Source organism: Aptenodytes forsteri, unplaced genomic scaffold (assembly GCF_000699145.1).
Source record: "Aptenodytes forsteri isolate BGI_AS27 unplaced genomic scaffold, ASM69914v1 Scaffold18, whole genome shotgun sequence".
Lineage (NCBI taxonomy): Eukaryota > Metazoa > Chordata > Aves > Sphenisciformes > Spheniscidae > Aptenodytes > Aptenodytes forsteri.
The window spans coordinates 1,314,803-1,337,690 of record NW_008795135.1 but is presented as its reverse complement, the minus strand read 5'-3'; the positions used below and the strand labels follow the sequence as shown (position 1 = coordinate 1,337,690).

The 22,888-nt window shown below is 38.0% G+C and overlaps 1 protein-coding gene across 1 annotated transcript in view; it reads left to right on the top strand.

The window, feature by feature from the left end:
• Window positions 1-22,888, top strand: part of PREX2 (phosphatidylinositol-3,4,5-trisphosphate dependent Rac exchange factor 2) — a 187,182-nt gene that overhangs the window by 63,944 nt on the left and 100,350 nt on the right. Inside the window, exons 7-10 of the mRNA XM_019471843.1 lie at window positions 6,324-6,457; window positions 10,213-10,316; window positions 17,579-17,728; window positions 21,263-21,407. Of these exons, the coding sequence (XP_019327388.1) occupies window positions 6,324-6,457; window positions 10,213-10,316; window positions 17,579-17,728; window positions 21,263-21,407 (533 nt within the window). The remainder of the gene's footprint in view (window positions 1-6,323; window positions 6,458-10,212; window positions 10,317-17,578; window positions 17,729-21,262; window positions 21,408-22,888) is intronic.

Here is a 22,888-nt window from a genome sequence, read left to right as displayed (position 1 = left end):
CAGCAGTGGATTCAGTCTCCCCCTGCCTTCCAGAAGGGTTTGGCAGAACAAGCCACTATCGGAAAGGAGCATAAACATTAGACTGAACAAAGAACCCCCCAAACACTGCCCATGGCACCGCAAAATTATTTCCTGTCTGCTCCACGTGAAATCTCCTGATCTGTGGACTTACGCAAACCTTTGGTTTGTTGTTAATTGAGTAGTGTGGGAAGATTTGATTCATTCTAAACGTGGATTAAGCAACTAATTTTACTTTAATCAAAATTCTTCATGTTTCTTCAGGGCATTGTGGGATTTGAAATGTATCACTTAAGGTATTTTTCCTTTTCCTGTGTAGCAGCATTTTCAAGAACTGCTCTTCCATTTCTGTAATTGGGGTAGGTATAATTTAAAGCAGAGAAATCCTCTTATGCCAGAGTTCAGGGCACTGTAGTCTTTTGGTACAGGACTGTCACTGTAACACATTCCACAAAAATTCACTGTGCCTCAAGAGAAGGAACTTTAGCAAGTACAAAAGCTATATAATTGCTGGTCTGTATTCAGACAAACCTTTCTGCATTTAGTTGTAATCCTCAATCTCAAATTAAAAAAAAAAGCCATTAAAGACAAATGACAGAGAATATGTACTCATGCCATGATATTGTTTGTAGGATCTTGAAAAAGAAAGGACTACTTAGATAAAGTAAACCTCTAAATGTAACTGAGAGGAGGTCTAGTTGACCTAACACTTTCCGAAAGAAGCAATGTTGTTTAGACTTGGTGAAAATAAGTTTCTTTTTGTGATTAGCTTGAACTTGCTGTCATCAGCAGTAACTTCGAAAGATTAGTGTAGGTGAATATTAAAATACATTAGACATGCTTGTGCAATAACTTCATGATAGAAGCAATAGCATGCTAAGTGCTTACATTGCTGAATATTTTGTGGCAAGGAAATTTGTTGAATAATCCTTATTGCCTATTACTGACTTTACTCCTTCTATTATTTTCAACTTTTCAATTAAGTTTTCCACTGCACCACAGTGATTAAAATTCTTCTACTTGCTTTCAGTGCCTGAGTCTTATAGATATTTGTCAAATCCTTCTTAATGAACGCACTCAAGTATAAAGTTACACTATTATTAACTCAATGCATTATTAGTCATATAAGTTGGTTAAGAACTGACTGTTCTCAAACCTCTAACCCTGAAAAGGGAATCCACTTTCCTGCACTAAGTTTCTTCTGAATCCTTAGTAAAACATAAAGTAGTAAATATGTTTGCTGTTGGAAATATATTAATGAACAAAGATAACAATAAGGAAAGGTAACAATATGGACAGAAGCATGCAAAACATAGATTTATTCTCTCTCTGCTCAGAATGTATTCTCTGAACCGTAACATAGTAATTTCCTTCCAACCTTGGATGTTTTTTTTTGGTTGGTTTCACCCCCCCCGATTTAATTTTAGGATTTCACTTGTGCTTGAACTCTGAAATAGTGCCATTGTCTTAAAATAGTATGTTTTCAGTAGAATTATGTGGTGATCATTGTAGTTTAGCTGATCAGGTTTGATGCTATCATAGGGCAACCACAGGGGGCCTAATCTGGCAAAATTGCCCTGATCTTAATATGCGCATCCTTTTCAAACATAATATACGGTTAGTCCTTGAAATGGTAAGAGCTCCAGAGCATGTATAAGAGCTAACAGTATTTTGAATGATTCCCAACAACAACTACAAAAAATCTCTGAATGCAATGTATGAGAGTGGATTTAATTAAATAAACATCTGGTTTTCTGCATTGCCTAAAAATAAAGAGGCAAACTTGTTGGAGGTTTCCTTCCAGAAGGAAATGCTTAGCACATTGCTTGGCCCCAACTAGAAGGAAAGGGAAAAAAATAAAGACTATTTTTAGAATCTGATCAAAGCATGACTTAAATTCCTATACATAAGTGTCATAAGATGAAGCTTGTGTTTATTATGATAAAAATACAGATTCATGGAAAAATGAAACATCTGTTTCAAGAAAGAAAATTTTGAGTATAATGGCTTTCTCACTTAATCTCCTAAGTGGTTAAATTTATTGGCCTGAATTCAGAACTTGTGTAGGTGGCTGTCTCAGCTGGAGAATGGCTCAGCAGCTGAAGGAATCTGTCAGTAAAATTTGCGTGGATGTTACAGTGACAGAAGAAAAAATAAAATCGTTGCATTTGTTGTAAGCTGGAAACCGAACAACCCAGTCTGAGTCACAGGCCAACTTAGTGACAATGCATGGGCTATTCTGTTCCTTTCCATTCCGCCATATCATCAAGTAGTTTTTTAATAGAGAATTCTCTTTTAAACTCCAGAATTTTTAGCCCTTTCCCCTATTTTATTTCTGTTTCCTATGCCCATGTGCAAGTACTGAGGAGTAAGTTAATATCTGCTATTTCTGACCTTTATCACTGCTAGCGTGATGGCCCCTGAATCAGTATGGTCAGACCTCCAGGTTTGACTGAAATTTGCCTGGAATATGTGGATAAGTAGCTTTTGTAACAAATAAAACCAACAAATGCTGCTTTTGATCTCAAGGTAATGAAGGACCTTTTTTAATGTCAAAGGTGGGTATTTAATGACTTAAGGATGAGGGGCATATTGTTTTACATTTCTTGCATATAGTCTCTCTCCTTCCTTTACATTTCTTGCATATAGTCTCTCTCCTATATATATACGTATATGCGCATATAGTGCGTTTTAAATGTATGTATTTTGTGATACCATCATGGTAGCCTACATTTCAGAGCTCTTGCCTTAGTGGACTGATAGGCGACTGACTGGCAGTCAGGAGTTGTTAGGAGCCAGTTTTGTCTAAATAGCCTGCAAGCTCTTAGGTCTTACGGGCTTTTAATTTCCACACCAGCTATCCTGGAAAACCACACAGCCCTCAGCCCCAGTGCAACCCACAGGAGAGGGCTGCTCTACAGTTAGATGTTTTGAGTCTTCAGTGGCTCAGTAGGAAAGATGGAGGAAAAACTAGTCTAGATTCACAGTATAAGCCTGCTTTGGAAAGCAAAAACTTGCTTTGCAGATTTTTCCAATTGAATCCTTTACATGTTTTGTTGAAAGATTATTAGAACAGGTATGTTTCTACAGTACATGGCATTTTCAAGTTGACATATTGCAAAAATGCTGGTTTCACTGAAAATACCCCATCAGCTCTAATTGCAGGTGCTTTAAATGTATAGAAACATGAATTGTAGCATAGTAGTAGTGATTTTACATTTAGGTTGAGCAACTATATGATCTTCCCTTGCAAGCACTGAGTATAAATGTGCGTCTTCATGAAAACTTTAAAATAGCAAATTACTTTTCAGATTCAAATTGCTCATATTTGAGATTTCCCAGGTAGTTTCAATTCAAACATTTAATGAAAACATGTTTGTGTTAGAAGGTTTTGGTAATATTTGTTCCAAAAGTATTGCTTGTAGGTAGCATAGTTCAGTTTTAGCTGTGCAGCAGACAGCCTCTCCTGCTTCTGGGACAAGGGTGACACCTCATCCATTACTGCAGCCTCGAACCTTCCCCCATGAGAGGGATAGCTTGGAGTTGGATAAATGAATTATCCTGCTGGGCTGGATATCAACTGTAGCTTGGTGTTCCTGCTGCAAACCCATGTGGAGGTTCAAGGTATAGCTACATCCTTCATGAAAACGTTCTTATAGTTGTCAGTCCTCTTTTGAATTGTGTGGTGGATATGGCAGTGCTAGTGTGCTCTCTGCTTTATCCTTCTTTGGGTGTGTTTTTCATCCCTAAGGGATGTGGTGAAGTGGAGCGCTCACCCCAGGTGTTGAGACAGCAGTACTTTTCACATAATATGCCCTTCCTCTTTTGTCCCTTTCAGCTCCATGCCCACCCAGATTCTAGGAACAGGCTGACCTTAACAGTGTTACATAGGCAAGGGGGTGGCGGGGGATTTTTCTGCACTGGCAGTGTTATGTAGGACAGTCAGATGCGACTTCTGATCCTGTTATCTTATTCCCTTGGACTTCAGCAAATAAAACAGCAATAACAAAATTCACTGACCTGTGGCCACACCATCATGGGTTGTGATCTTGTCAAAAGGTATCTGATAAGTGAAGTTAACACTGTTCAGTATTTGGACGGGAGGTCTCCAAGGGAAAAAAATCTCTCTAGAATGTTTTTTTTTTTTCATCATCTAGCAGTTTATATTAGAAAAGGAGGAAAATGAAGAGGAAAACAATAGCAAAGGTAGTAATGTGTTAGAGATAATACTCGCTGTCATATTGCAGCGTTGAACTTGAATCATGAGTGAGGAAAATCCTGATAATTCAGGTGGCCTGAATTATATGCATTTAAAATATGTATAAAATATGGTATTTTATGACATGATGCTGGCACAGTAGCAGATCTTGCTAGGACTGTTGGGAAAAGGTATTTTTCTACAGTGAAATTGAAATTTTTCAATAAAAAGAGACAAAATGTTTTCATAAAACCCTTTCTATGAAAAAATGCACCCTTTTGTAGAAAGCTGAAACTGCTGAAACAGTTTTGAAGCCTTAAGCTGAAATTTTTTTGGCTTCCCTACAAAAAATTACAATTTTCTAGCAAAGCCGAAGTTTTCTGTAAAAACAAACCAAAAACCTTTAAAAAATACCCAGCTTTTAAAGTGCAAATTATAAGTAAGTACCGTTCCAGCAAATTTTAAAAGCAGCATAAGGTATTGGTTACTCTTTTTAATACACAAAAGCAATGAAATAGAATGACCTGCTATTCTGTAGTTGTGGTCAGCAAGCATTAAGTGCAGCCTTAATTTATGCTTAATTTATATTACTGAGTGTGCTTTTAAGGTGTTTCAGTGTTTGGTTTCAAATAAAACTGTAAAATAAGTACGCCAGCTTCTGGTGCTTCTTCTGTCTTAGGAAGTATGGTGCAGTGGCTATAGATGACATTCATTTTTGGCTCATTTGATCCTAAATGGAAACAAGAGTGGTTAGTTAATACTGATACTGAAGCTGCTTTATTTAGAGACCTGAATTGTGTTCCAGTGTGATGGTTGTGCAATCTCTCTTATCATCTCTGTAAACAGGCTGTGTTCTCCTTAGAACAGCATCTGAGCTATTGCTCAATATTCAGTGCTGTGACGTACAAAGGATGAACGGTAAGATGAAGAGCTGAGAGCAGAACCCATGACTGCTTCTTGGCTCTTAATTGAATGCATTTTTCTTTGGGCTACTGTGGTTAGATCAAGAAGAGGAAGTAACTACAGCTATTGCAGGCATAAGTCATTCAGAACATGTGTAGATGAAAGCAAAGTCCTGGCTTTTGCAGGTTTTCCAAGCTGACTGTTGAGTGCCTCAAGATAGGAAACTCCTCGAGCCATGGGTGTGTGCTCAGTGCAGCCAGCACGCATAATTATCAATAGGATCGCATGGCTGGATGCATATAGCACATGGTCAGGAGCTCTGTCCCACAGGAGCATGGATTTTCGGAATAGCAAAATGCACATCTGAATTCAAGGCAGGCTTCCTGGAGAGGTAAATTTCTTTATAAGGCATAGAAATGCCATGACTTTTTCATAGAAATATTTTGGGGAAAATGTTACCCTTTGTTAAAGTTGCTTCTTTTTCATTAACCTTTATGAAGATGCCTGCCTTCTTTTCGCATGAAAGAAGGATCTGCCTTGAAGCAAAAATGAGGCATGGGGAGTTTCATCCCCAACATTTTAAGCCTAGCAAAATTCTGATGTCTTCAGAGTATGTTAAGGGGAAGTATACTAGACAGTCTTGTTGAACATGCCACTATTAGCTTTGCCTGAATATTAAATCTTGCTTTTTTTGATTCTGATTTTGTGTTTAGCTTAATTTAGTGTAGAATTATATACTCTTAATGATGTTCAAGTTCCAGGTTGCTTCAGCTTCCAAGTTCATCTTGGCATAGATTATGTCTTGTAAAGCCCCATTTTCAGACATATCTGACTAAATAGTAAAGTTACTGAGGATAAGAGTTATTGTATAAAGTTGGCCTGATTTTTCACGAGAGGTCTCATGCACAATGTAATATAATTTGGAAACTTTAGCGATTAAACTTCATCCATTCAAAAAAGCCACAAACCCTCCCCCCCAGTTAATGGCAATACTAAATGAATACAAAGCTGGTGTTAAGCATCATTAAGTAAACATTAGAAATTATTATTTAATTACAATGTAATAAATTACCATGAGTTTTATTCTTGGTGTTTTCAGAGAATCATTATGGTTGTGTGTTTGTGTAAGAAACTTTTCCTTAATTGGTGCAGAATCCTTCAATTCTCACAGAATAAAAAATAATCTCTTTCCAATTGATTTCAGGGGTCCAACATCACAGACACGTGCACAGAGATGCTGCGAAGTGGACTACTACTGAAAATTTCAGCAGGAAATATCCAAGAGAGGATATTTTTTCTTTTTGATAACCTTTTGGTCTACTGCAAAAAAAAGCACCGGTAAATTATTAATTTATACTTTGAAAAATAATTTATATTTTTCTCACAGTAGAGCGAATCCTCTGTATGCTGTTTCATAAGAATATTTGAACAACACCAAAGTGTTTTCTGCAGTTAATTGCAATATAAAAGTCAGCATTTTTAGAGGAAGTATATTTCTCACACTCCAGAGAGAAGTGTATTTTGTAGGAATGCAGAATCCAAACGTTGAAGTGCAGGGAGAAGGAATCTGTTTTGTCAGTCTTCCACAACAGGTTATATGTGATGGCCTCACTCTCTTCTAGGAAGGGTAAACAGACTGAATTTTTAGCTCAAACAAATCAGTATTGCAGCTTATGCTGTAAAATTAGTCTCTACAGATTCAAGAGTTTCAAGCCTTGTATTTCTAATCAGGGAAAACAGCTAGAAAGCTGCTGCGTGCAGCATTGCGAGGAGCAATTCCTTAGTTCAGCAACAAGCTTCTGCAGTTAATGGTCGTCCAGTGCTCTTATGCTTCTGAGAAATAATGGTTCTCCTACATGCAGGCATCCCTTTTGAAACTGCTTGAGTTTGTCTCTTTGATCCAGAAACTGTTTTTGAGTAGCCACTGAATACATATTACTGGTTAGATCCTTGATAGATTCCTAGATATGTGATAGACCTTGAGTATGCTCTCTAATAGCACTGTGAATACTATTATCTTTGCCTCTGCCTCTGCACACTTGTGGATGGTGTCAGAGGAAACTCCACCATTGACCTCAGTGTCCAGTAAAGGAAACTGTCTGCAGCTGCTGAAACTGTTGCTTCATAAATCCAGGTTCTATTGTCATCACCACAGCCGTGTCCATCAGATCAGTGTGACTGCTGTAAGATTTTCAAGGGTAGTTCCAGATTTGATAGCCAACTTTCATCCTGTTTTTCCAACCGTCTTTTACCAGTGCCCTGGATTGTCTGTAGCATCCGAGTGAAAGATGTCTTGCCTGTAATATCCATTTGTTTTGATCAGTGCTCTGGCTTGGCAGTGGTCATGTGTCAGTTAATGGATGGATCCTGGCCCAGCTGCTTTTGAAGGCTGTGCATGAGAGGATGGTCAAGTGCAGTGTTAACGGCAAAATGTATGCTTGGTGCATCTGGGTGAAGGTTGTTGGACATGCAGTCCAGCGTGTGGGAGCACACAAGCACCATCAACTTGAGGATGAAAAGGCTGATCAGGCAGGCTGATGCCGTAATGATTTCCTCCTCCCCCATTGTTTTAGCTGGGAAATAGTGGCTGCTTATCATCCTCTTCTTGCTACATGTTCTTAGTGGGGGCAGATGAAAGGGAAGGAGATATGAGGGTTGGATAATAGAGACCAGAACTCCTATATATGTGTACCACAATATCCATGTGTTGCGTAGTCTAGTTATAACCTCAGATGTATCTAAACAGCTACAACCAGCAAAGTAAATGGAAATTTATGCATAAAATGCATGAATCTGAAACCAATTTTTAAGGGATGCTTTAAAATTTTATTAGCAACCCTTGTTGTCTGCTATTGTATGTAGTTTATATATGGTATTTTTCACATGAGTTATTGCAGAGGACTCGTAATTCCAAAGTATTATTTTAAATATTTTAAAAATTATATTTCCAAATAAGTTTATACTCATATTCATGATGTCATACATAAGAGCAGGTGGCTAGGGGATGGATATCCCTTTTCTCTCCTCCTGTGCTAATTATAGACTTGTGGTTAGATTCACTGTAGCACCTGTAGAGCTTCTTGCTGAACCAATATGTGGGGAAGATCGGACTCATCAGTATGTGGTATGGAAAGTAGAAAGTGGTAGTAGTGGAAAGTAGCCATGGAACCTATTGATCAAGAATGTCTTAGAAGAATTTCTCTAAATTGTAAAGCTGCTAAGCTTGTTCTGCAAAGACCTTACTGGAAATGCTGATTTTTCTAGTGGGTTACTACAGAAGAAGCTGCTGGCTAACCCTGAGGGAGATGTAAAAATCTTCTTCCCCAGTGAATATTGTTTCCTCCTATAGATTACTCCGTTAACAGTGAAGCATTTACATGTGAGAAGATAGGTAATTTATACTTGACTAGCTATAGTGAATCAATCCTTTGTTTTTAAGTTTCAACTCTTGCTTAGGTTGCAGAACTTTTGGAACAGTTGAGTATCAACCATTTTAAGAACCTTGTGAACCTTCAACACCTACCTAGTGTTGAATACTGAATTTATTTCAAGGATATCATTCTGCAACTGCTCAGTTTCATTTTTATGTAGACTGGTTCAATATAAACTCATGCTCTTTTCAAAATTTCTAATTACTGCTATATTTTGTTGTCTGGCAATTACAATTAAACTACTGATTACATAGTATCTTTTCACTTGTCCACCACTAAATTGCATATTTTTGTAGCCATATTCTAGCTAAAATGCACTATTGGATGAAAATCTCAAAACACATGAAAGGTCAATGATTTCTTTAGTTTTGAGCAATCGTGCCCTACATGTCATTGGCTGGTACCATGGTGACACCTCTGCAGACATGAGAATAACTCGATTTAGAACATAGTTCCAGGGTTTATGGTGGAAAATGAATTGATTATATGCCAGCAAGATACTTTGGGTATTGACTGGCAAGTAGGTAAAGAAAGTGTTGCTCACAGGAGGTTTGTATTTTGGAAATTTTACAAAAATTGTCCTATTTTTATGGTACGAGATATTTTATGTAATTTTTAAGCATCCTTTTGCTGCGGAGTTGTATAAATGTGTATTACTAAATTTGGGTTCATAGGTACAAAGGTCACTAGAGTTATTGTATTTACCTCACTTTGGAGAGAAAAAATGTGTGATACTGAACCTTTATGCTTGCTGCTGCTTTTTTTTTTTTTTTTTTAAGATACATTACCCAGTTTTTGAATAAGAAACTTACAGTATAGTAGAGTTACTCATTAGACAGTAATGATTGAGAGGCAGGTAATTTTCTGAAGATTAGTACCTCTCTGGAGTGAGTCAAGGTCAGAATTCAGAGGATCATTAATTCTCAGGAACTGACCTTTGTTTGATATACAGTATTAATTATCATTATAGCCCAAAATGGACAGAAAATCATCCCTGGCTTATCTGAGGTGGGAAAAGCTGCCTAGAACTGGGATTCTCAAAAAGCCTCGACTTCACTGGGAACAGAGTTATAGCAATGCAGAGTGCTTTGGAATATGTCACTGTGAAACTTCCCCAGAATTTCAGCAATTCTTAATTATAATTCTTGGTTAACCCTTATGTGAGGCGGAAAAAATGTCTTCATAGTTCTTCCATGCATAAATCCCAATTATGAGGCTAATGTGTGTAGGTCAAGATTTATATCCAAAGGTGTTCTTATTTCATTTTTTCAGTCATTCAACCCTTGTGTTGAATTTCTTGACTAGCATAAGGAGGCTTAAACCAGTTAGCATGAAAGATCCTGCCAATGCAGTATTTTGTCTTTGATGGCAGGCAGTGGCATATAAGTACCAAGGTGTTGGAACAGGGCATTTACAGAATGAGACTTTCCTGATAAACTCTCATATCAGCCAGCAATTTGCAGCTTACTGTTACGAGAGGTAGCATCTTTGCTTTAGCATCAGCAGTGTCCCATTCAGCAATGGTTTCCGCAGTTCAATTGCACATGTATAAATGGGTTGTGATTCTTACAGTAGCCTTTAAATGCTACATGTACAGGTAGCATTGCAGAAACATAGCAAAAGGTGGTGGATGACATGCTCCTCTGTTCTTTCTTCTGTCAGGCGGTTGAAGAACAGCAAAGCGTCTACAGATGGCCATCGTTACCTTTTTCGTGGCAGAATAAACACAGAAGTGATGGAAGTAGAGAATGTAGATGATGGAACAGGTGAGTATATTTGTGTTGCCACTTTTCAGGGTCTATCTGCTCATATCAAAACTCTGCTGCTGTGACACATCATTGCTTTCATACATTATTAGCCGGGCAGTTGTAGATGACTGTTTTACGCCAACATGAACAGAGTAATAAAATAAGGTGACATTGCTCAACTGAAATCATATATTTAACTTCACTTTACAGCATTCCAGCACTCCTAAATAGGTTATCCCTAGGTATGTGACATATTTGTAAAAGCAAATGGAAAAGTTACCTCTGTTGGAATGAAACCTCACCACTATAAATGCTGAAATTGTAACATAAGTGTTTAAGAAAAAAGGAAGTGGGTTTTTTTAATACCTTTAGGGATATAATCCATATGACTGCTTGAAATTTTCATGACATACATTAGAAAAGTGAAAACCCAAAGTATTTCTACAAATGGCATTTTTTCTTTTAGAAACTTGAGTTTAACCTTTGAACTTAACAATTATTATTTCCTTACAATTAATAAAGAAAACCTGAAACACTTTGGGCTTTTTAATATATAACTGAAAAAAATTATGGGAAACTTGCAGTGGCATTGCAAATATGTAGGTCTGGAGGAAATTTCTGTGAGTTATATGTTACTTCTCCTCATTTTAAAATAGCATTATGTTTGCCCTACATCTACTATGGATTCCAGGCATTTCTTAATGTAACTTCTTTCTAAAATTGAGCATTAATGACAAGGATTGTACAGCTTAAGTAAGCTTAGAATCATAGAATCATAGAATCATTGAGGTTGGAAAAGACCTCTAAGATCATTGAGTCCAACCATCGACCCAACACCACCACCCACTAAACCATGTCCCTAAGTGCCTCATCTACTCGTCTTTTAAATACCTCCAGGGATGGGGACTCAACCACTCCCCTGGGCAGCCTCTTCCAATGTTTAACCACTCCTTCAGTAAAGAAATTTTTCCTCACATCCAATCTAAACCTCCCCTGGCGCAACTTGAGGCCATTTCCTCTCGTCCTATCGCTTGTTACTTGGGAGAAGAGACCGACACCCACCTTGCTACAACCTCCTTTCAGGGAGTTGTAGAGAGCGATGAGGTCTCCCCTCAGCCTCCTTTTCTCCAGGCTAAACAACCCCAGTTCCCTCAGCCGCTCCTCATAAGACTTGTTCTCCAGACCCCTCACCAGCCTCGTTGCCCTTCTCTGGACACGCTCCAGCACCTCGACGTCCTTCTTGTAGTGAGGGGCCCAAAACTGAACACAGTATTCGAGGTGCGGCCTCACCAGTGCCGAGTACAGGGGCACGATCACTTCCCTACTCCTGCTGGCCACACTGTTTCTGATACAGGCCAGGATGCCATTGGCCTTCTTGGCCGCCTGGGCACACTGCCGCCTCATGTTCAGCCGGCTGTCAACCAGCACCCCCAGGTCCTTCTCTGCTGGGCAGCTTTCCAGCCACTCTTCCCCAAGCCTGTAGCATTGCATGGGGTTGTTGTGGCCGAAGTGCAGGACCCGGCACTTGGCCTTGTTGAACCTCATACAGTTGGCCTCGCTTCATAGAAGTCCTTCACAGAAGTTAAATATTTCTTAAAAAATTAAGTTTTTTTTTTTTTCTAATCTTTGAGTTCCTTGTTTTCAAAATAGTTCGCTCACCTCTTGTTCTACTGGGTAGACTTGGAGAACAGTTTGACTGTTATTCTTACTGCAACAAACTAGTTTATTGGAAGGCTGTTGTGTCTTTCCTCCATCTCTTCTTGAAAGACAAAAGTCTTTCAACCTTTTGTCATGGGTCGTGTTTTCTAAGTTTTTATTACTTTTTGTGTCCTTTGGAGTTTGAGGGTTTTTTTCAGTTTGTTTGCATCTTTTGTATTATGAGGTGTCCAGAGCTGAAACTTCTCTTGTGCCAGGTAGAACAGAATAATTACTGTAGTGCTGCATGTGGAATGCCTATTTTACTAATCCCAGGATTGTTTGGCTTTTCTGAGAGCATTATTTTTCAATTTTTTAGTTTGTGTTCCAGAATACCACGCCAGCTCCTTTTGTGCAGTACTGGTGCCTATCCCATTATATCTTATACTGTGTTAATGTCTGAGAACAGGTCCTAATAATTACTTTCTTTTCTATGCTGAATTTTATCTTACTATTTCCACAATTCATTAAGCATATTTGTTTATGCAAAAAAGATAGTTGAGTGTTTCAGTCTTTTATGTCACGTATTATTTGACTAACTTTCATTTATTTTCCTTCATCTTCCTTATACATGCTTTAGAAATAAAAGACAGTTTTCCTGTTTCCATGATGTCACTTTCTAAGACGGCATCTCTTTACTTATAACTCTTGGTGTTACTGTGGCCACAGAGGCTTATACCCACCATCTTCTTCCTGATGAATATTCCAAGAATTCTGTAACTTTTTTCTTTCACTGGTTCCGATCCCACATATTGCCACGCTTTTAGTGTTGGCTTTAGCAAATATTTCTTCCTTCCTCCTTCCATGACTCTCCTGTGTTTCTCAGATCTGTCCTACCTTTCTTCATTTGCTTGTTCTAGCTATCCAGTCTTTGATCTCTTTCACACTGTCCATTTTCCTTCCTGCCCGTTTGTTTTCTTCCTCAATGAATCTTCAAGTATAACTTGGCAAAGCACAAATCGTCTTCCTCTCTACTCCAGACACCACTAGTCTAATTTCCTCCAGCCTCAGGAAATTTTGCTACCGTCCCCATTTCCTATAGCCATGCACACAGTACTGGAGGCTATCATGCTTCCTTCTCACGTGCTCTCCTGAGCCATATCAAATCTTGTCACTTTCATATATGCAACATTTCTAAAATCCGTCCTCCTTTCCACACTTCTGAGATATCAGTTAATGGTTTGGTTATTTTCATTTCTTGATTATTCTTACCTGCTTTTTTTTCCATATCCCCACATTTCCCACCTTCTCCATTTCAGTTTGTCCAATATCCTAAAATAATTTTCTCTTGTAATTGCTGCTATTTCATTCCTCCTTTCTATGGTTCTCTTTGAAATATGGAAATGTCTGTGTTTATTTCCCTGGCCTGTGGCACCTTTCTGCCCTTTTCTTGCCTCCCCTTCCCCTTTTTTTAAAAAGAAACCAACCAAACCTGTTTTCCTTCCTTGTAGTCAGAAGTGTATTACCTCTTCTCACACTGTTACTTTTTCTTTCACTCAGATCACGATGCCCTTCTTTAACCTTACTCTTGTCTTTCTTTCTGTACTGTTCTCATTTGTTGCGCCCAGATGTCTTGTTTCTCATCCCCTGTAGTCATCCACGTTTGAACTGTAACCCAGTACTATTCTCCTGTGTTCTTTTTGTCTCATGTCATTCCCAAGTGCAGTAATCTGGTCATCTGAGCCTCATTCACATTAGCTTTGCATGTGCTTTTTTTGGTATTGTATTATTTTATTCTCCTTAATCATCTGTTACCTATCACTTTCTGGAATTCTTAATTTACAGTGCAAGCTCGGAGTGCAGAGTGCTTGTATTTTCATACCTATGCATGACTCCTTCTCACGTACTCTTCATGGGTCACATTACAGACATTAAAGACTTGAGTCTAGATGATACTTCCACAGTTCTTTACTGTAGATTTTGGGATCCTCTGCTCACTTGGTATAAGGAACCATAGGGCTCCAGGGAACAGGGTAACTCAGAGCATTTGCTCTCAGCGTTGATAGATGTAGGAATGTAGTCTTCGTTGTTTGTAAGTAGAAGCATAGAAATAGGAAAACAGATTCCCAGTGTGGTTTATTGTCATGCTAATGACATGCCTACAGAAATTAACAAAGCTTTTTCTGAAAAGCAATTTTTCTTTGATGAAATTAGGCCTTGGCTGAGCAGTACAGTTGGTGTAAGCTTTCTTTTTTGTTTCAGCATCATGAAGCACTCTGCCTTTTTTTGATTGCACTGATTAAAGTGGAATGCATATTACAGGGCAGGCTGTTTGTGTTCTTAAAACAATGTGGCTACACAACCACTTGCAAGTATTAGAAAGGTGGATATATTGTGATGGTATTGTTTTTTCTGTATTCGGTTTTTAAAATTCAATTTTGAGAGAAAAGTGTATTTCTAAAGGCATTCACTAGCCATTAAATGAATGTTATTTAGTTTATGAAGACAAGCACTTAAGACTTAGGAAATACCAGATTTATGGTTGCTTACACTATCTTAGTTCTGTCCCCTGTTGTCTTGAAATGAGGCATGAAATAGAAAAAACACTACGTGCTAATAGTAACCAGAGACTGCATCATAAAAGTATACAGAGGAGGGAGGGAATTGATATTATGCAGCGGTTATTTCCTTGATATTTCTGAGTATCGGTGCTCCTAAGAACTGAAAGTCTGAGAAACTTAGAAGTACTTCAATGCAGAGATTTCTGTTTGGTTTTTTTTAAGGGAAGAAACAAATTCTATTGTATATGGCTGTAACAAATTGCTTGTTATGCATCTCTCAAAGGTTTGAGTCTTGAATTTTGAACAATATATTACAGTTCAAATTACAAGCTTTAATGTATTACCAAGTATCATTAGAAGATGATGTCATCTTTCATCACCTTTTCTTAGGAAGTTGGAGACTTGATGATTTGTTAAACATGCTTGTTCAGACTTTCCATGGAGCAACCTGAAGTCTCATGCACTTCTTCCTTCTGTAACCATTATGTCAGGTTTGCAAATCATTTGTTTAGGCTGACTGGCAGCTGTGATTGCCTTGATGTGAAGAGTGTGCATGTATCCTGTGCAGCTGGCCAGTCAGAACTTGCATACCTCCTGGCTGGCCGGCCAGCACATCTGCAGCTCTTGACCAGATTTTGTCCAATAGCCAGTCCAAAAAAAGGTATGAGTTCATATGGGATGATGGCGGAATGCTGAAATGCTCTTCAGGAGACTATGGGCATGGGTGTATTGGGGAGAACAAATTGCTCACAGTAGCCTTGGAAGATTGTAGTCATGGGGAACACGGGGAGCAAAAGAGAAAGCAGGGGTGTTGCAGGTAAAGGCAGAGGTTGGAGTGAAGCTGGGCATCACAGGAATGGGTTACTATTGCAATATTGGGCGATAGCTACCCATTTTCCTCCACCTGAACTCATTGCCGTCTGTATACATTAGGCAGTCTTAGTACCTAGCTAGGTGATTGGGCTTTTCACAGAATTCAGTGGGTTTGTAGTGGCATGAGATAAATGTGGTCAAAGTGCCAGCTCTCCTGGCCCTGCAGTTACAGACCTTCAGATACCAAGGAAGCTGCATGTTTAAAATGTCATCTCTACATCGAGATATTCAAGTGGCTGGATGAGCCATTTTTTCTGAATTAAACTACTAAGTTGACACCAAATTTCTGTCCGAAGTGGAATGGGAGGATCTAAATCCATTTGTGAGTCTGAGCCAGAATTTTACAATTTTTTTGCCACAATTTTAACTGCTACGGATCACTGCATTAGAGATCATAATATTTCCCTACATAACATGGGTGTTGTGATGATAGATATATGGTAACAAAGACCACAGGAAAAACATCACCCTGTAGTTTTATATGTATTAACCTCTAACTTAATAAATAAACAAAAAGGCGCAGCTAGTGCCATATTGCAAGGTTTATAAGTATATGCTTAAATAATACAAAGGGACCTTAACCTTCCTTCCTCCAGTAGTGCTCCTGCCTCTGATCTCCAAAGGGCTGCAGTCTGTCAGTTGAGAGCTTCTGTCTGAGGCTTCTTTCTTTTCCCTGACTTTTGACTCTGATTTTCTGACAGTGCATGAATGATATGATGGCTAGTTTTCAAGACACGGTGTTTTTAAAGGGACAAAGGATATTATGCATAGGTTATGTGACTAAAAATATGATAAATAGGTACGTAGTATAAACATGATGTTGCAAAAATAACTTTCTTCATTTTTTTCCTTGTCATAGACTTGCTTGCACTTTCTTGTACACTTGAGTACTAGAAAGTTTTGTTGGTTTAGAAAGTAGCCATCAGTCTCATTTTCTAGTAGTTCCTGACATTTCCCAGCCCAGTATACAAAGCTTGGCTGCTTTCCATCTAATTAAAATGCAGAGTTTTTGAAAGGATACTAGCATGTCTGCTGAGATTTATGATAAATCTTAGCTAGCATTTCAGCAAGGGTTTCAGTTTCAGAAAATCCCATCTCATTACACAAAACAGGGCTGAATTATGAAAAAGTAGTGACAAAGTAAAAAGCTCTGTAGTAGTTATAGTAGTTCAGGGCGGGCCCCAGGACTTTCTTGCCTCTTAATGAAAGTTCACGGTGATCGAATGTTGACCTTTGATTCTTTAATGTTTTGTACAATAGTTGCGAGTTTTAGTTTTAATCTGTATTTTATGCAAAAAATTATATTTGTTATCATGGGACACTTATGCCTCACTAATTTTCCCCCAGGAAATGCATGTAATCCTAGTGAAGGATATTCAAGGGTGTTAGTTTTGGAGAGGAAGTCTGTTTAGCTAATTTCTGAATAAGATTTATGGACTAGCATGTTAAAATCAAAGTTATATAAGTAAAGAAAGAGTAATAAGTAGTTAATTGCTTTTTATAGCATAGCAGTTTACATGTTAACAGTCAGAAGGTCTAGATATCCAAGAACATCAGCAATTGTTACGTCTCTCCCACAATGTGTTGTTAAAAACATATTTCAAAAATTATGCATTTGGTTAATGCATTTTTTGAAATCATAGTAAATCTTGTATTGTATTTCAGTTTGTGTAAACAACTAAGTGTATCTATATTTCTTTATTCAGGTAACCAGTAAAGATACATCAAATCTATATGATTTGCTTACTTGTCAAACAGAAGTTGTATTTTCCCCCTGTATATTTAATCCTTTTTTAAATTTAATAGTAAATCATTCAATCAGCACAGCAGCTCTGAGTAATTTAAGGGGCAAAACCCAGTGCTGCTTTTTAAGGAATTATTTATCACAGTTTAACACAAACAAAAGTACTCCAACTACCGTGATCTGTTCTTTTAATAGGACTCTGCCTGTTTTAGTGTTGAGTTTATACCTTCTTCCATATGCTAAGCAATTCTCTGTTACATTTTCAAAAGGACATTATTTACTAAAAGTTAAAAGTACAGCTTATTAAGTTATAACATAGTTCACAAGCAGCACAGATAACTTCAAATTTTTTTCTATTCTTCTGTATTTCCTGAGCTTTATGTATAATGATAAGAGTTCTTAATAATTATAACAACTACTGCTTTTTTAAGAGTTGGTGCTCTTTAAGCCATTTTATCTATTCCCAGCTGACTATCACAGCAGTGGCCACACTGTTATTAATGGCTGGAAGATCCACAACACAGCAAAGAACAAATGGTTTGTATGCATGGCAAAAACCCCTGAAGAGAAGCAAGAATGGCTGGAAGCTATTTTGAAAGAGCGAGAGAGAAGAAAAGGTAGGTTAATAAACTTCCTTGTGTTGCTTTGCCAGAAAGCCATACTGTGTTTTTATGTTGAGATATAAAGCAAAACCAGCTGCTAGGCAAACTTGTGGTGTCAGGTTCAGCTGAAGGTTTATGAATACGAGCTTGGAAAAAAGAAATCAAACTTGCACTGGGAAGGGTATAATGGCTTGAATCATGTATGCTGGTAGTGAATGCTCTTTTGGAAATGGGTAGATGATTTCATCTATGATTTTACAGCTTATCCTCAACCAGTATAAATTGTCATAATTTCATTGAGGCCTGTGAACTTACTACGGTTTATGGTATATGAGGGACTATCCTAAATGCCTTTTGGGATTTGCATGCATTGATTCCTTTTTGTGACTGGACATTTGAATCACTGAAATGAGCAGGTCTTCTGTGTTGGATCTTCATGCAGATGAACCCAACATGAAATGGTACAGAATATACCTACAACCCCATCTTTGATGTATTCTCCCCTACCCAAGAAAGTAAGAAATCACCATTGGCAAACAACTATCTTTTTTGAATAACTGAACTAAGGTGGAAGAATACTTGGATGAAATATAATCCTGATCTCAAATGTGACCACGAATAACCTCATGTATTCAAGGTGAACCCAGCACAAAGTAGAACCAGGGAAAGATGACGCATCATAATCTTCTGGAGCTAATTTCATTTGCAAGCTGAAATATCCTAATCAGTAATGAAGTTTGGAGCCTTGGTATTGAAAGAAAATATGACCTTGTAGTTAGATCTGGGATTCTTTCCCTGGTCTGCGTAGATTTTCTGTCGCCTGTTGCAGTAGCTGTTGTTTTGTGCCTCCGTTGTAAATGGCGACTAACAATACTTACTTTGGTCTTTTAAAGTTGAATACTGGAAGTTTGTAGAACATTTGCCGTAGGATCAGAGCTTCAACTAGGGTGTTTGAGCACTGGCTAATTAATAGTGCCGTCAGGAATTAATAGCACAAAAGCTAAAAAGATGCCTTAGAGGTCTAAAAACTCAACATTTTAAAAATAGCAAATGAAAAGGCAATGTGGTAGAGATGGTGTCAAATACAACAAACCCCAGGTTTGTCTGCTTCTGTATAGGGCCTTGTCTGGAACTGGCTAAAGAGGTTTTTAACAAATCCCACTTGACTGTTAAGTTTCTTGGCTCCCTTAGACTCTTGATACCTTTAGGTAAGAAATAGAAAGAGTAAGTAGTATTTTATGTTGATGTGTTCTTACTATTTCATACTGTACTATTGAGCAGCTGGTAGTAGAGGTGAGTTTGAGCTAAACCTTGCCAAGTGTGAGGTCTGAGGTAGCCATCCCAAAGTCAAGGCATGTCTTAGGATTTTAGCATCCTATGATTCGGGGAAATTCTCAGCTCCTGGTGTTCTCAGTGGGTTTGCCACCAAGGAGACAACTGTGAAAGAAAGAGGTGAGGATTTGGTACACACTTGGACTCAGTTTGCAACACAGAAACTTCAAAAATATTTCTTGAATATCTCTGTTACTCTATCAACTTATAAATTTATCCATCTCCTCCAGAACAGTGATTTTTTTCAAAATATCTGTATAAGCACCTCTTGCAAAGCAGGATGCATCAACTTAATTGCAGTCAAGTTGCCAAATGACTCGGGAACCAAACGGCTGTCTTTTTAGAATGCAAATACTGTTATCTAAATGTAGCTGTAACACTTTCCCATTCAATGTGAACATAAAGATGCTTCAATTGTATGTTTACTTAATAAGACATGGAGCCTGTTCACGTGTGTATATATATAGGCAATTCCACTGAAGTTTTAAGTGACTGCACATGTGAGAACAGTGTTTTATCTCCTTTGCAAGTCTGAGACGAACTAAATCAAATGAACATACTTCCCACATCTCCTGGGCTAGGAGTGAGGCTCATGTGAATGACTCCCTCCTGGTTGTGCTGTGTGTGCCCGTGCATTTCTTTGTAGTGGTGCTGTAGACCCCACATCTCACACAGAATGGCAGATTGCAGTGATTTCCAGACTAGGTAGATACGGCATGTGGAGCAGGAGTGGCGCACGGAAATACAGCTTGAGTGTGCCGTGTAGTTGGGGCTTGCTGGGCTGTTTGTGTTGGGAGACTCAGAGATTCAGTGTACTCAGGGAAACTCAACCTATAGTTCTATTTTGAATCCATATAGCAGAAGTGGAGCAAAATGGAGAGAATGCCCTGAATGAAGTACTTCAGCAGAGATTTCAGCATTTGTAATTGAATTATTAACTAGGACCACTTTATAGATTGTATTTTCTTGCTAGGAGAAATCAAGCTGAATTGGAAGCTTTTTGCTAGGAGGTCTTTCTGTCAGTTTTGGGGCTTTCCTGTAACCACCTGAGGCATTCAGCAAGTTAGATATTTATTTAAAAGATGATCATCGTCAAGGCTGATGATGCTGTGATGACCTGATTCAAACAGTCAATACAAATAAAAGCATCAACATCCTATAAGCTCCAAAAGTAGTACATTAGTTAAGTTTTCTTTTCCCGGGAATACATCAGGGTTTATCTGTTTGTGTGATATCACCACTATCTGGTTCATGGATAATGAGACACACTCCTGTATCTGTGTCCAGTACCACTGTTAGCTTTTTCTCATGACAGGTACATTTTTTCTGGCTATATTTTCAGAATTAAAGAAGTGGCAGACTATTACTCAGATTGAATATGTACAGTTATAGTTTTAAAAATGTGAAAATCTGAACAGAAACTGAGAACATGTACACAAGACATTCTGGAAGTGTGTGTTTTTGTCCAGAATTAATAATTTTTTATTGAGAAAGCACATGGTATATGAAGGTCTGTGGTATTCCTTGGAAGCACAAGCTTCTGTGAGTGGCCAGTAGGATGCATAATTCAACAAAAACTGGTTTTGATCATCTGTTACTCAGAAAACACAACGATTTTCTCAAGAAGAGAAACAGGAAAAAATAAACCAGTAAGAAATATTGAAATAAAACCCTTGATAGCTTTCTGTTGTTGAAAAAAATTCTGAAGCAAATAAAAATCAAGTTTTGCATATGCTTTTGTGGAAAAGGGGTGAATTAATCTTATGTGAAAGTAACAGATGTATAACAGATAACTAGTTACTATTAATTGGAAATATGAAAAAGTTTCCTTTAAGTGAAAACATTTTTATTATCACACGGTAAGAGCAAAACCAAGGCCCTTTTCTTTTAAACCTATGAAGACATGAATACTCTCTTGCAAATGCTCATATACTGAAGTCTGAAAATCACAGCGTTAGTATTTATTACTACAATATCAATGGTGATGTCGATATAGTAACATTTAACTTCACTATGAGGAACTTAAAGGTAGCATTTGATTATGCTTTATGAAGATCAGATGTTCATGGTTTAATCTTGATTGTGAGAAAAACAATGGAAAACAGTTCCTTTACCTTTATTTGTATGTAAAATGCGGGTATTGCTTCTCCATTTTGGGGAAGATACTGAAATACAATGGCAGTATCACTTCATAAAATTTTAATGCGTTTTTGGCAGGTTTAAAACTGGGCATGGAACAGGACACTTGGGTGATGATCTCTGAGCAAGGAGAAAGACTGTACAAAATGATGTGCAAACAAGGGAATCTCATCAAAGACAGGAAGAGGAAATTAACCACTTTCCCCAAATGCTTTCTTGGAAGGTATTATATGCATTTTAATAGCATGAATTTTAACCAGCTAAAAACACATTTTAAATCTTCTTTGGGATTCTGCGGAAACCACGCTTTATTTGTAATGTCTGTTAGGCCTATTTGCCTCCCAGAATTCAGTAAAAATGTAAATTGGTCTGCCTGAAATTTATGGATGTGTATTCATATTCCAAAGTAGCTTTATTAAGGGGACAAGGCTGCAAAGGCATGTTGAAAATATGAAAATGCATCAAATAAAATTGTTTCTTTAAAGAAATAATTCCCAACTTGTTTAATGCATTTTGTCTCTGAAATGCCTAGTTTAGAGTATCAAATTTGCTTTATTCCACTTAAAAAAAATCTCTGTTTCTAAAACTGTTTATGTCCTCCTCTTGCCTGAATGTCAGGGACAGAGTTACTAAGTAAAGTTTACAGGTTAAAATTTACCCCCCTATTATCATGAGGATCTTTATAATGCCATACTATACCTATGGCTTAAGAAGACTGAATGCAAGAGGAAGAGAAAGCAATAGGTACCCTGAAAATGTGTATATGACAAAAAAATTAGTTTTGGGGACGGAGGGGTTATCACTTATTTCATTTGACCGTAAGACAGCTAAATGTGGAAAGTATTAAGTACAGTGAGTGTTTTACACAAACACGTTTTAGTGAAGATATGCACCACTGGGTTCAAAAGTGGAAATGAAACTTGGGAGATTTTCATGTGCCGTCAGAAGTCACATAGCTGATGAGAATTGAAACCAGGATTAAGATTAATGATTGAGTTGTGGTTGAATCATGTTCCCTCAGTGAAGTTGTTGGAAGCAGGTAAAGAATACGCTCATGGTGAGAAGCCATGTGTGAAACATTTAAACCTACCACCAAATGGCTGCTTTTCTATGCTATCTTTGAAGTGGACCCTTTTGAAGTACGCTTTTGCTCGTCCCTGGGTCACCAGTTAAAACCCACGAATGTGAGTGTTGCACTACCTCACTACGCTGTTCTTTTGATTTGTAACACACATGCAAATATCTTAGGTGCTATAAATTCGACGTCTCTGAACTGCATCAGGTTTATTGTGAAATAAGCCAGGCATTTCCTGCACATACACTATATACTTTGTGTATATGCTGAGGATGTCCATGTGTCTGACACGTCCCAGAAGTCTATCAGACTGCGATTATGTTCTGCCTTCACGGCATATCTGCCCTGGGCAGGTGCAGTAGGTATGCCTGGGATTGCCTTATATTTGACAGTCTGGTCACATGTGGCTATTCTACTTTAGGAAATCCCAGAAAACATGGAAATAGAATAGAATAGAGTAGAATATTTTCAGTTGGAAGGGACCTATAACGACCATCTAGTCCAACTGCCTGACCAGTTCATGGCTGACCAAAAGTTAAAACGTGTTATTAAGGGCATTGTCCAAAAGCCTCTTAAACACTGACAGGCTTGGGGCATCGACCACCTCTCTAGGAAGCCTGTTTCAGTGT